This window comes from Aythya marila, assembly GCF_965140915.1.
Source record: "Aythya marila genome assembly, chromosome: 23".
In the NCBI taxonomy this organism is placed as follows: domain Eukaryota; kingdom Metazoa; phylum Chordata; class Aves; order Anseriformes; family Anatidae; genus Aythya; species Aythya marila.
The window spans coordinates 2,008,704-2,020,857 of NC_139064.1; the positions used below are offsets into that span (position 1 = coordinate 2,008,704).

Genomic DNA, 12,154 nt, shown 5'->3' on the forward strand with positions numbered 1-12,154 from the left:
ACGTCGACCCCGCCCCTTCCCGCCCCGGCCTCGCGCCCGCCCGCCCCCCGCCTCATCCTTTCGCCGCCGCCATCTTGGGAGCAGCAGCAGCATGGTGAGCGCGGCGGGGGGACCGGGGGAATTTGGGGGGAATTAAGGGGAATTTGGGGGAATTAAGGGGAATTGAGGGGGTGTCGTGACCCCGCTGCTCACCGTCCCGCCTCCGCTTCCCTCCCGCAGCCGCCCAAGGATGACAAGAAGAAGAAGGACGCGGGCAAGTCCGCCAAAAAGGACAAGGATCCCGTCAACAAGTCCGGCGGCAAGGCCAAGAAGAAGGTGAGGGCCTGAGGGGGGCGGCGGGGCCGTGATGGGGCCGCACCGGGGCTCCTCCAGGCCCCTCACGCGGCTGCGAGCAACGTGAGGCCGATGGGGGGGGGACCTGGGCCTCGGCGGCCTCCTGCGGGGGTCCCGGGGGGGCTCTGCGGTGTGGGGGTTTCATCACGAAAGCATCGCAAAGCTCAGCCCTTTGTGGCTGCTCAGAAGGCGGCTTAGTGCTTGGGTCTTTTCTTTCCGAGTAGAAGTGGTCCAAAGGGAAGGTGCGAGACAAGCTGAACAACCTGGTCCTGTTCGACAAGGCCACCTACGACAAGCTGTGTAAAGAGGTGCCCAATTACAAGCTCATCACGCCGGCGGTTGTCTCAGAAAGGCTGAAGATTCGGGGCTCTTTGGCTAGGGCCGCCCTCCAGGAACTGCTCAGCAAAGGTAAGCGCTCGAAACCCTGACAAAACACCGAGCTGCTCGAGTTAGAAGTTGTTTTCTTTTCTTCCTATGAGATTTCGTGCTGCACGTGAAGTATGCAAATTGGCATGTGTTTGTAAAAGCTGCTGCCTCAGCTTATATTTCAAAGGTGCAGCAAAGTAAGGAGCAGGCTCTGCTGTGTTTAGTAATAAGGCTGTGTGGAGGAAGTCATGTCAGAGGGACAGGCTGTGATGCAGCTGCTCCTGGGCTTGAACACAAGCCCTGCATACACGTGTTAGTAACAAAGTGCTGTTAGCATTCAAATTTTAGTGTTTTAATGGATCCTGTGGTTACTGGGTTAATATCACGTGTTTAAGTACCTTTAACGTGAGGTATTGGTACCCTGCTAGTATTTCCTATTGTGTATTTTTTGGCCCTGGGCAATTCTAACTTAGTGGGCAGCACAAGATCCCCCGCATCCCCCCGGAGATGTGCACTCAATCATCTGCTCCTTCCGCAGGTTTGATCAAACTGGTGTCCAAGCACCGAGCCCAGGTGATCTACACGAGAAACACAAAAGGTGGAGATGCCCCTGCTGCGGGGGAGGACGCATAGGAAGGTGAGAGCGGGGGCTCCGCTAAGGTGCTGGGTTTTACTGTGTCAGCAGCCAACGAGCAGCTGTGTGCTCGGGGCTGGCCATTTCTCCAGTCTGCTCAGAGGATGTTGTTTGCACTCCAAGTCACTTCTAGAGCAGCGTTAGTGGAAACAGCAGCTCTCCAGAATTATTGAGCCATTTGCTGTTTTGCCCATGTTGCCCACCACGGGGGAAAGGCAGTGTGTGCTCTAGGGCAGGTGGGTGCCTGCTGCCTTTGTCAGAGCACACTGGGACTGAACTGGTTTGAACTGGTGGTCTGATTTGGGACTTCTTGCTTTGCAGGTTTTCCAGCGACCTCTTCAACAATATATCCTATGTGGATGCACACAATAAAATTATTAAAATAATTTTTCATGCTTCTTTCTCAAGAATGTGTATTTTTCATTACTAACACGTGCTTGCTGTTGGATTCTGGGACGGGTCACAAGTTAAATTCCTGTTCCAGACAGGTTTTGCCAAGCTTTTTTCATTTATACGGCATTGCAAATTACCATAAAAATTCTTTTATGGTAGGGAAAGGGAAAGAACTTTTAACATCACTAGCTGCTGTAGCTGATACGATTTCAGGAAAACTGAAAACCATTTCTTGCACTGTAGGTAAAAAAAGGGGGTAGTATAGCGTTTTAATTACTTAAATTCCCTCTAACAAGCCATGACCACATTTCTCTACCAGGAAACAGCCTTAGTCAGGCCAGGGGAAGTGTAGGTAAGGAACCCTGAATAAAGTTAAAGTATTATCTTTCAATTAGAAGGAATAACTACCCATAGGGAAAGTTTTTGAGGCAGCCTTTCTTCTACTGAGGACTAATTACAGTTGCCCTTGACAGGAGGCAGAAGTGGATTTTTCCTTTCTCTGAGAGCTATAACGTGTTAAAGTCACAAAAATTTAATTGAAAACAACAGGCATAGGACAGCAGTTGCTGTGAGAAGTAGCCCTGTGTCCGAAATGAATTTCAATTGGTCTACTAAACAGTATATGTATTTTTTTTAATTTCTCAAAAGTTTAGTTTATTCATAAAGAGAGGTCACGCTACGTGTAGTGTACGCTGTGTAAGCCGAGCCTACTGACAGCTTACAGCAGGGCTGTCTTTGTGTAGTCTGAGTTCAGAAATCAATGCCAGGATGCACAGCACGTCCTTAACAGGACTGGATCTGCTGCACCAGCCCCTTGCAACGTAGCTTTCAGCAACAGTGCTCAGCTCCCAGAGTCACCCTGTGGCCAGGCCGCCTTCCAGGGGACTGAAGGCATCTAGGTGGATGTCAAACGTGGCACTGGCAAAGCTGGAGCTACCTACAGCCTACTTTTCCACAAAGATCAGAGCTTGGTTTCTTCTGTGGTCCTCATCACCTTTTCTTCTTCTTTTCCCCTGATTCAGCTCTAAACTGATGCCTGAAAGAGAGCGTAGATGTCAGGATGCAGCAGCCTTTAAAGAGATAACGAAAGCTCCCTCATCTATCAAGTAAGACAGTGCTGTGCCTGATACTTTAGAACAGAAGCTCCCTCCATTTTCCAGTTATTTCAGTGAACTGTGGTTCCCAGCAGTCTTCAGCTAGTTGATGCAGATGTCCGGTGTATTGAATTAAAGTGCCAGTGCAACAGGTATGTGTAAAAGCACAGGTATGCAAGGCTGGAAAGGTAGCTGGCCTTGACAAGACTTGAGACTTTAGTGTGTGTATTTTTCTCTGGATTGAGCGCTGTGTGAGGTAATTCCTTCTTTTGTGTGGGAAAGTTTTCTCTGCATGCTCACTACCCCAGAAGCTGCTCCATGAGAAGAAGGAAGCTGCTTACCCACAGCCCAGCATCAGTCCCCGCTACCCCAAAACTTACCTGGACTGCCACCTCCTGCCGTGGTTCCACACCCGACCAAAGGAAGGGAGCCAGCTGTCGCCTGTCTGAGAGGCATGGTCAAAATTGGCACCAACGCGGTCTGCTGGGAGCTTTTTCAATTTCTGCTTATCCTCTAAAAGAATTTATTCAGTTAGTTTTTAAAAATCCTTCTGGTTCTTCAGTGCAGAATTAATTCAAAGTTAACTGAAATGTGTGCAAGCTGCTCACTGCTCACTTTGCCTTAGAAATTCCTCATACGAAGGTCCAATTTGCTTTTCACTTCCATCCCCTTCGTCTTCCTCTGTCAGCCAGGGAGGTTTTGCACCTAGAAGTCAGGGAAAACGTATTGAACCACTGAAGATATCTTAAGGGCCTGGCTTGAGATAGAGAAGAGTATCGCCTCTCCCCCGTACCTGCAGCTTGTCCTTCTCTTTCATTTTTTAAGAAGAAGCTGGCCTGCCTTGGTTAAGGCCATGACAGATCGCACCTAAAACCATGCAGTCTGCACAGCAGCAGTGCACAGGCTCTGCAGTGCCAACGGAGTTTTGATAGCACTGCAGTGTTTTCTCCTGTTTTAGAATGTCAGTATTTTAGCAAGCGAGCACCTGTTGGTCACCTGGTAACTGTTCCAAAATTGCTTTAAGTTTTCCCTGTGACACTTCTAACTCAAGAGTTTTCAGTAGGACAGTAAGTAAAGGAGTCAAGTAGCAGGCAACTTACCTGTGTGAACATTTCCTTTCCCTTCTGTTTCCTGTCATGAGAAACACAAAGCACTAATTAGAAACTGATGCTTTCAAGATTATCTCTGAACAAAGATTGCCCATCATGCGCGTTCCAGTACACAAGAAGTGCCTGAGAATTTCCCTTCCAGTACCAAGTCCTGATGCAGAAAGAGGGAGACTCTTCTCCACTGTCTTTAAAGGAGCGTTTGCTTTTTTACAGTGTATTTTCAAGAATGTTTTCTTAAACTGAAGCTAACGCTAGCTGACTAAAACTCCAAGCTAGTTGCTTGCCTGACTGCAAAGTTGCCTTTTTCAGCAACAGAGATTCACTGGGGCAACTGCAGCCCCTTGTTTTGCTTTGTAACCCATGCTAGTGGAACTTGCAGTTGTTTAAATCACACTCGTTACCAAAATCAGGTGATAACAGCCCCCACCTGATGGCCAATGAAGGTCAAAGCCTGGCCTGACTCCATCCAATTTAAGTCGGGTCCTGTCTGCATGCTGCTTGGGCCAGGCTGCTCGGTGGTGTGAGAGGAATCCCTGAAAGAGAGGAGCCACAAAGAGTCAGAAATAACAGTGTGTGTGTGTTCGGGAGCCTCCCAGTAAGAAGAAAAAGTGTTCTTGGTGTATGATCACATTAGGTGTTTAGAAGTTACCATGCTTGCTTCTTGTGGCTGTCACTGCTTATGTACCAATTTGTGGATGAGGTAATACTCTCTGTGTGTGCTGCTTGCTATAGTTTAGATTTTGGGGAATGTTAATCCCTGAAAGCTACAGGGGAGGGCAGTCCTGGCTGCAGCCAGCTGCCCACACCACTGCATCCTTACCTCGGGGGGGCTGTGACAGAGCTGGAGGCAGCAGGTCCAGCACCAACCTGGAGGGCAGCCCGCACCGTGTCCCGCTGCCTGCGCTCTGCCTCCCGGATGCTGGCCGCTATCTGCGGGGAGAGCAGCGCCGTGATGACAAGAAGGTGGTGGCAGAGGGGACAGCAGGGTAGGGGGTGTCCCACCGCCCTCCTGACCCCCAAACCTGCTGGATGCGCTCCTCCTCTTGCTCCTCGTAGACACCCAGCGCCTCTGCGAGCACCGCCGCCAAGCGCCCGCGGTCCTCCTCCGACAGCACCAGGCGCTCCCGCAGCGCCGCCTCCGCCCGGTTCTCCCGCAGGAACCGCGCTGTCTCCCGACGGTGCTCGGGGCTGCGGGGCTGGCATCAGCGGGGCTGCCCCCAGCACCCCCCCCACTGCCCTCCCAGCCCCGTTCCCAGCCCCGTTCCCGTTTCCTACCCGGCGAGGTGCTGCAGGAGCCCGGCTTGCGGCACCGCCAGCCCCCCTCGCCGCCAGTCCCGGGGCACGGCGTGGCCGCAGCAGGGGCACCAAACCCTCCTCTCGTGCTCCGCCGCCTCCTCCCGCACCACGACCACGTCCCGCAGCACCTCCAGCGCCGCCGCCACCTACGGGACGGGAACACGGTGAGGAGGGGACCCGGGGGGGTCCCGCACCCACCCCAGCCCCGCGCCCACCTCCTCCTGCAGCTTCTCCAGCGCCTCCCGCAGCCGCCGCCGGTGCCCGGTGCTGTAGAGGTGGCGGCGGCCGGTGAAGGAGGTGCGGCGGCACAGCGAGCAGTAATGCACCGCCATGGCGGGGACGGGAGGAAGAGGAGGAGGAGGAGGAGGACGGGGAGCCGCTGCGGTTAACGAAAGGCGCTCGCTGCTGCCGCCTCGTGCCGCCAGGCTGCCCCGGCAGCAGCTCCCCGAGCGGCTCCTGCACAGCCTCGGGGGCTGTGGCCGTGCCTCTGCCCCCTCCCGGTGGCTTGGTTTGAAAGCAGAGGCTGGCACATGGAGCAGGGAGCCACAAGGAATCGGGGGCCGAACAGAGATTCCCTGAGTTCTGCAGAAGACACAAAGAGGAATTTGTGATCATGAGCTCTCAGGCACTGATACTAGAGCCTCAGTCAGCCCCAATCCATGTTAATTTGGCAGGTATTGTATTGCTAAGCATAACGAGGGACTCTGTTTTCATTTAGCCTGGCTTCTCTAGCTCTGTTAGGTTCATTTAAGAATGCTTCTTTGGTGGTCTGCTGACTCAACCTGCTTGTGGGGGTGTCTGATTGTCCAGTATCATCCCATAAGCCTGGTGCTGAGTGGTGTGGTGGCTGCGTACTGGTTTGGGTGCCTGCTGTGGTCATAGGCAACCCTCTCTGAGTGCCTCGTGCTTGTTCCCCAGCCTGGGAGAAGCATCCAGCAACGTTCTGCAGCAGCAACTCGGTTGTGAGAAGCAGCCAGTAAGTTTTTCCTTGAGGTGCACTGAAATCTCTCCAGCTTGGCCCTCTCCATATCCTCACCAAGTTGAGAGCCTCTTTGGGCAGAGCCTGTGCTTCCTCGTGAAACTTTTGGTGCCCTTTTGGAGTTAGTTTCCACAGCTGTCACTTGTGGTTTCCGTTTCTGCGCACAAAACAAGTTGTTTTCTCAAAGCTGCTGCTGAAGCACAGCTTGTGTCGGAGAGGGTTTCTCCAACCCGCTGGGGCTGTTTGAAAAAATGGAAAGTGCTGCCTGCAGGGAGAAGAGACTTGCACTGAGCTGAAGCACCGTGAATAAAATGCAATAAGTTAAAGCATACGTCGTATCTGAGCGCAAGGAGGAGGAGAGGTTCCTCCCTGACCTGTGTGGATGAGTGCTTCATTTTGTCTCTGCAAGACAAACAATATTTTTCTCTAAGGATCTTCAGCCAAGCAGATCTCAGGGCTGGGTCTCAAGACTTCCAAGTTCACGTTTTTGCAACCTACCCATGTTTTCTAGTAAGAATAGAGGGGAAGCAGCTTTCTCAGCAGCATCCTGAGCCAAAGGCAGTGCTGAGAATTGAACAAGTCCCGACTGCCATGTCCTTGCTCTTCAGAAATACGTCAAAGACTCCGTCCGACACTAGGAGGTAGGAGAACAGCGGACACCGTGTGAACTGGTAGCAGTTCACACGCCTTCAGTTCGGGAGTTTCCAGCATCTTCTGAGGAAACGGGATGCCTGCACATGAGTCACCTTCATTCTCTGTAAGCTGGGGAGAGGAAGAGCAAAAAGGATATGGGTACACTAGCCCTCGGTGGAATGAGGAATAGAGATGATGGCCTGTTTTGTTTTGTTTTGGGGGGAGCTGGGCAGATCTCAGCCCTGTTGCTAGTGGAGGTGCCGTGCTTTCCCGAATTAATTTGTTTCTCCTGGTCTCAGCCAAGAGGCCTGGTCTTGAGTGGGTGATGGAAACAATAACCTCACTGAGCTAATAGCTATGCTGTCCTTGTTCTACCCATGAAGCAAATTTCAGCCGCTGTTCCTGAGCTGTGTGCTCTCATCCTGGCCATCAGATTCTGGGCGTCGAGTGACCCTTGCTGTAGCAGGAGGCAGCTGCTTACAGAACTGCTGAAGCAGCTCGGTTTTCCTGCAGGATTGCTAAGCAGGTATGGTCGTTAGGACTTCCTAAGCAGTTCCCTTACATTCCTTTTAAGCCTTGCTGAAGGATGTCAGCACATCCTCCCCAGTACAGTCTGGATTCGAATAGTCCCCAGATGTGTTTGGGGAAGTCCCTGTGGCAGCAGTGACCGGGGCTACTGGACTGTCGGATCCAGCTCAGCCCATGCCAGGGCAAACCAGGCTGGGGTTTACCCACAGCCCCGGGTGAGGCTGAACATCAGGTGCTAAGGAGAAGGAAAACTGTCGCTCCAGTGGTGCTGCCTGACCCGGCTGTCCAGAAGCAGCCTGGTGAAGCTTTAACAGAATGCAGATTCCAAGGCGAAGGTTGCCAGTTGCCTTCTCCTCTCTCTCAGCAGTGGTGTGTTTCGTTTTTTTTTATTGTTTGCATACAGCATGCATGGCTGCGAGTTCTCACACCACTGCAGCTAGACCAAACAACTGTGCTCAGCTCTGATATTTTACTTTTCAGTGAGACAAGCTGGAAGAGTGTAAATTACTCCCTTCAGCAGCACTCCTTTCCCAAGTTTATCTACCCAAAAGGTAGTATTGGGAGGGAAGTATATCAGCAGGCACAGCTATGAAATTATACCATTGTCCTTGAGAGAGGGACAGACTTGAAGATTAGACAAATTCCAGTCTAGACACAGCCTCTCTGCTTAGCAAAATAAAAGCCCCTTTCCCATACCATGCCCTAAAAATATCACCAGCCTCTGTGGGTAATGCCACGGGGGTCAGCTTGCCAGTTCAGCATGCGAGAGCTCAGTAGCTGGTTGAGGCTGTAAGTCCAGAAACAATGTGGTGAGTTAGTAGGATTTAGATCCTTCTCTCTCCCAGGGTGTGCAACGCACAGAATTTGGATGGGGAAAATACTAATTTTGGCTTAATGGCTGACCAGGGCCTGCATTATGCACACCAAGATTTCTCTCCTTCCTTTGGGCTTCAGGAGAGTGGGACATAGTTATGGGCTATGGACTCGCGGATGGCAGCTAAAGGGAAGACACTGGGTTCTGAAGGGAGATGCTGTTAAGAACAGGAGAAAATGGGAGAGATGCACACTTTGTACGTAATCACAAAAAGAAATTTCTAACGTTGCATTTTAAACATGAACTGAAATAAAATGGTCTTTTTATTAACTTATAAAATCTCATAAATAGTAAGTTATAGACTAGATTTTCACCTGAGTTTTGGAGACAAATCTTTTTAAAAGAAAGTTAGCCAACCAGTCCCTGTGCGACCTTTACCTTGGAGAAACTGATCCTTAGTGATGGCAAGTTGGAGTTCTGCCATATCCCAGTCTTCAAGGCCATTTTTTAAATGCAGGCTTTCCCAGAATGACTTATTCTGAGAATTCAAGTACATTTTATTGCAAAGCAATCTTCAGATGCTACGTGCAGTCAGATCTCTGAGAGCGGCACAAAGAATTCTACTGGTGTGAAGTGCTCTGTATGCGAGTGATTTTTTTTAAAGGGTATCACATGGGTGAGTGAAAGGCTCATCTCTGTTTCACACTTCCAAATACCTATTGAAGACCCTTCCAATGACTAAATAGTTAATGTTAGTGGAGTAAGCAAGCTGATTGAGAGTAAAAGAGGTAGTACCTCCTAGGCTCCTCTGTTTTCTGTTCTTATATTTTACTAAAGCCCTAAAGGGGGCTTTAGTGTCTTACATTTTACTAAAGCTGGGGGGGGAGGTATCAGCAGGAAATTAACATATTTCCTGTATCAGCAGGAAATTAGATTTCAGACGCAGTACGCGTGTTGACCATTTTGTGGAAGCATACAGATTATGCTCGTCGCTGTAGACTTGTTAAGGGACAAGCTGTCAGTCTGCAGGGTGGCAGAAAGAGGCTGGTTTTGGCAATTGATGAAAAAGGTTGCACCGTAACATTGGCATCATGATGCTGGGAGAATCTCAGCTTAAAAATGCATTCTGTGAACCTTTCATCACAGGTTTGGCCTCAAGTGTGTTCCTGTGCTGTTTACTGTCACTATTATCATCTTTTGAGGCAAGCTGTTGAAAAATAAGTCAAACGCCAAACCAGGTTTTCTTGTAAAGGTAACATTCAGAGGGTAGAGAGGATGTTGCACGTTTGGCTTTGCCTCTTCAAAAAAAACAGGCCTGAAAGTCTATGCTGCAGTAAGTTTTGTGTAGTTTTTGTTAGGTATTTCATAAATACCAAGTCAGTATGGCTTTGCTTTTGGTAGGTGTGAAAGAATACAGTTGCAAATACTTTTTCTACCTTTCTGTGAAGAGCTCGGTCCTTAAGGCAGACGTGCTTCCTGTCAGATCCTTTAGGTATAAACAAGATGTGCTTGGTGGTTTGGTTTCCTTGTAAAAAAAAGCTTGAGAGCGCCCCAATCAAAATCTCTTTCCCCTTCCTGAAACCGGAGCCTGATGTTTGACTTGGGATATGTTGCAAACAATCCAACTACTATAGTTTAATAATTTACTACCTATCACTTGCCCTGTTGTACCACAAAGTTGCTTTCCCCTTTCTGTTTGAAATGAAACTCTCCCACAGCATATGCATGGTGTTTAGCGTGCATCAACTGAGGTGTAGTAATTCATGAAGCCTGTGATTATCTGTATATGCTCTCAATTAATACCTCACCTACCCACATAACCTTTGGTACTTCAGTAAACTTGCATTAGTGTTAGACTGATGTGGTTATATTAATAAACTTAGAACAACCTAAGTAATTTTGGAGTAAAAAAAGTTCTGAAGTAGCTAAACCTTGCATAGGGATAAAGTATCTTGACCTGCTCACCCTTCAGCCAGGCATGGCCTTTTAAAAGTGAGGAAGGCGATGTGTGAGGCTGTAATGTGGAAAAAATAAGACTCCTTTAAGGAGGAATTTGTCTGTGAAAACTACAGGAAACAGTTATTTTTACCACTTTCAGAAATCATCCCTGGGAAGAGCATGTCTAGCAGGGCTGCGGGAGGATAGCCAGGAGTATGCTCGGATATTTTGGGAGCATTAAGGGGATTCACCTGATGCCGGTTCAGAGCCTTGGTTTGTTTTTGGCCCTTGTTGTGCTGAATCGCAATCCCACTGGTTTGTATAAATGGCCAATTTATCCGATGGTCCCAATTTGTGGTCAAGGCATCAGAACCCCTCAGCTCCACCTCACCGTGCCCGCCTTTGCAGGGGAGACAGATCATGATCAGACTGCCGGAATCAACCTGTAGCACATAAACCTAGGGCTGCCGGTTCTTTACACCACACAGTTAAACCAAAAGCTCCTGCTTTTCTCCTAAAACCACCTCTGCTTTCCTTCCTACCCCGCTTCGATCCCTGCCTGACAGGGAGCGGGCAGGGCCCAGCCGCCCGCCCGGGGGCCGCCTCCGCCGCCAGGGGGCGCTGCCCGCCGCCGCCCGGCCCCAAGATGGCGGAGGCCGCGCCCCGGGCCTACCCCGGCGGGAACTGAGGCGGGTGGCGGGGTGGCCCGGCCTCCATTTTGAGCTTAAAACACCACAGCTGCACGGCCAGCTTGTGCAGCGTTCAGTTTAGGAGAGATTCAGGTCACGGCTGTTGTGCTTGTAAGCCGTGGGACGGTGGCTGCGCAGGGATCAGTAGTAATAAAGCAGTGGGAGTGTGTCACGGTGAAGGAAGCAGCCGCAGCTCTGTGTCAAGGTGGAGGCTGCTGCTGAGTGGTGTCCCTCCATCCAAAGGGACTTGGGCAGGCTGAAGTTGGCCCTCATGAACACGAGGAGGTTCAACAAGGCCAAGTGCAAGGGTTGGGGCAGTCCCAGACATGAGTACAGACTGGGTGGAATAACAATACAGACTTGGATTGGTCCCTTCCAATCCAAGCCATTCTATGACAGACTTGGGCGTATAACTGAGGTTAATAAATCTGATTTCTGTTCATCTGGTGACACTCCTCAGGTTCTATAGCCAGTGACAACTTTGTGTGCATTACAGAGCTGCAGAATCAATAGGCAACCTTTTTTTTTTTTGCCTATAGGTTCAGGGCTAAACTGGATGCCTTTACATGGCTTCTTACCAGGCAGCACCAAGAAGCTAAAGCCAGCAGTGTGTGTTCTCACCTCTCAACCCCAGCACGTGAGGCCTGATGCTGGAGTCGTATCTGGTTTCTTACAGCAGTATCCAACCAGAGCGTTAGGGCACAAGCCTTTGCAAAAGGCGGTTCTGTGTGATTCAGCCTCCTTCTTGCTAGTGGAGAGAGAGTCGGTGAGATCATGAGGCCGTGCCACTGGAAGTTTCATCTAAAAATAATAATAATAATAATCCTTTTCTTCTTGCCGCAGCTTGGAACAGGGATGTTGTATCTTTAAGGCACCCCCTTCGCATTCCACTAATACCTCAAGGCCTCGGAGTGCTTCTGGAGGAGAGGATCAGTGCAGGAGCTGAAGGCATCTCTCCCTGCCCTGCTGCACTGCTCACTTACTGCTCCGAAGGCTGCGCTTTGCCGTTTCCACGGAAACCATTAGTTGCTAAGCGACTGGAGCATCATCTGTGCTGAGCCCTCGCATCTAATTATCCCATCACGGTGGCTGAGAGGGGCTGGGGGGGGATTAACTCTTCTACCATGGCAGATCCATTGACAACACTTTAGTAACATTTAAAGGGACATTGTCTCCCTCCTGCAGCAGTTGTCGGTGGTCTGTTGCTCAGCCAAATCCTTGGTTTTCTTGCGTCACTTGAGCTTGAGGAGGGATAAGGGTTTCTGCAAGCAGCAGAGGAACTGGCTGTGCTGGTGGCTGCCCATGCACAGAACTCTCCTGGGAGCTCTGGGGTCTTTTCTCTGGTCAA

General features: G+C 50.3%; 3 protein-coding genes across 4 annotated transcripts; 1 reads left to right on the forward strand and 2 right to left on the reverse strand.

Annotated features, from left to right (window-relative positions):
• Positions 1-27: 27 nt before the first annotated feature.
• On the forward strand, positions 28-2,971 carry RPS25 (ribosomal protein S25). Of its 2 annotated transcripts, none has more exons than XM_082778070.1 (5): positions 28-94; positions 220-315; positions 558-741; positions 1,238-1,336; positions 2,749-2,971. In XM_082778070.1, exons 1-4 carry the CDS (start codon positions 92-94, stop codon positions 1,330-1,332), a joined length of 378 nt encoding a protein of 125 aa, XP_082634196.1. In that variant the 5' UTR covers positions 28-91; the 3' UTR covers positions 1,333-1,336; positions 2,749-2,971. The 2 variants fall into 2 exon arrangements, with proteins under 2 accessions (XP_082634196.1, XP_082634195.1); XM_082778069.1 differs by lacking the exon at positions 2,749-2,971 and adding an exon at positions 1,655-1,743.
• Positions 2,344-5,563, reverse strand: CENATAC (centrosomal AT-AC splicing factor). Its single transcript, XM_082778066.1, has 9 exons — positions 5,441-5,563; positions 5,205-5,371; positions 4,952-5,117; positions 4,750-4,859; positions 4,357-4,462; positions 3,921-3,951; positions 3,436-3,525; positions 3,201-3,333; positions 2,344-2,762 (listed from the first exon to the last, which is right to left on the reverse strand). Exons 1-9 carry the CDS (start codon positions 5,555-5,557, stop codon positions 2,717-2,719), a joined length of 966 nt encoding a protein of 321 aa, XP_082634192.1. The 5' UTR covers positions 5,558-5,563; the 3' UTR covers positions 2,344-2,716.
• A 347-nt stretch (positions 5,564-5,910) lies between these two features.
• FOXR1 (forkhead box R1) lies at positions 5,911-8,735 on the reverse strand (the record flags this gene model as incomplete). The annotated part of the gene is given in 4 exon segments (XM_082778015.1): positions 5,911-6,342; positions 6,346-6,469; positions 7,966-7,972; positions 8,618-8,735. Coding segments are annotated over 4 exon segments (681 nt in total).
• Between the last annotated feature and the right edge of the window lie 3,419 nt (positions 8,736-12,154).

Excerpts from the sequence above, each read along its gene's own strand:
- RPS25 (XM_082778070.1), top strand. Across the intron at positions 316-557 it reads GCGGCAAGGCCAAGAAGAAG|AAGTGGTCCAAAGGGAAGGT; the intron begins GTGAGGGCCTGA and ends CTTTCCGAGTAG. Across the intron at positions 742-1,237 it reads CCAGGAACTGCTCAGCAAAG|GTTTGATCAAACTGGTGTCC; the intron begins GTAAGCGCTCGA and ends CTCCTTCCGCAG.
- CENATAC (XM_082778066.1), bottom strand. The coding sequence starts at position 5,557 with ATGGCGGTGCATTACTGCTCGCTGTGCCGCCGCACCTCCTTCACCGGC. Across the intron at positions 3,334-3,435 it reads TGAGGAATTTCTAAGGCAAA|AGGATAAGCAGAAATTGAAA; the intron begins GTGAGCAGTGAG and ends AAATTCTTTTAG. Across the intron at positions 2,763-3,200 it reads GGCAGGAGGTGGCAGTCCAG|GCATCAGTTTAGAGCTGAAT; the intron begins GTAAGTTTTGGG and ends GCTCTCTTTCAG.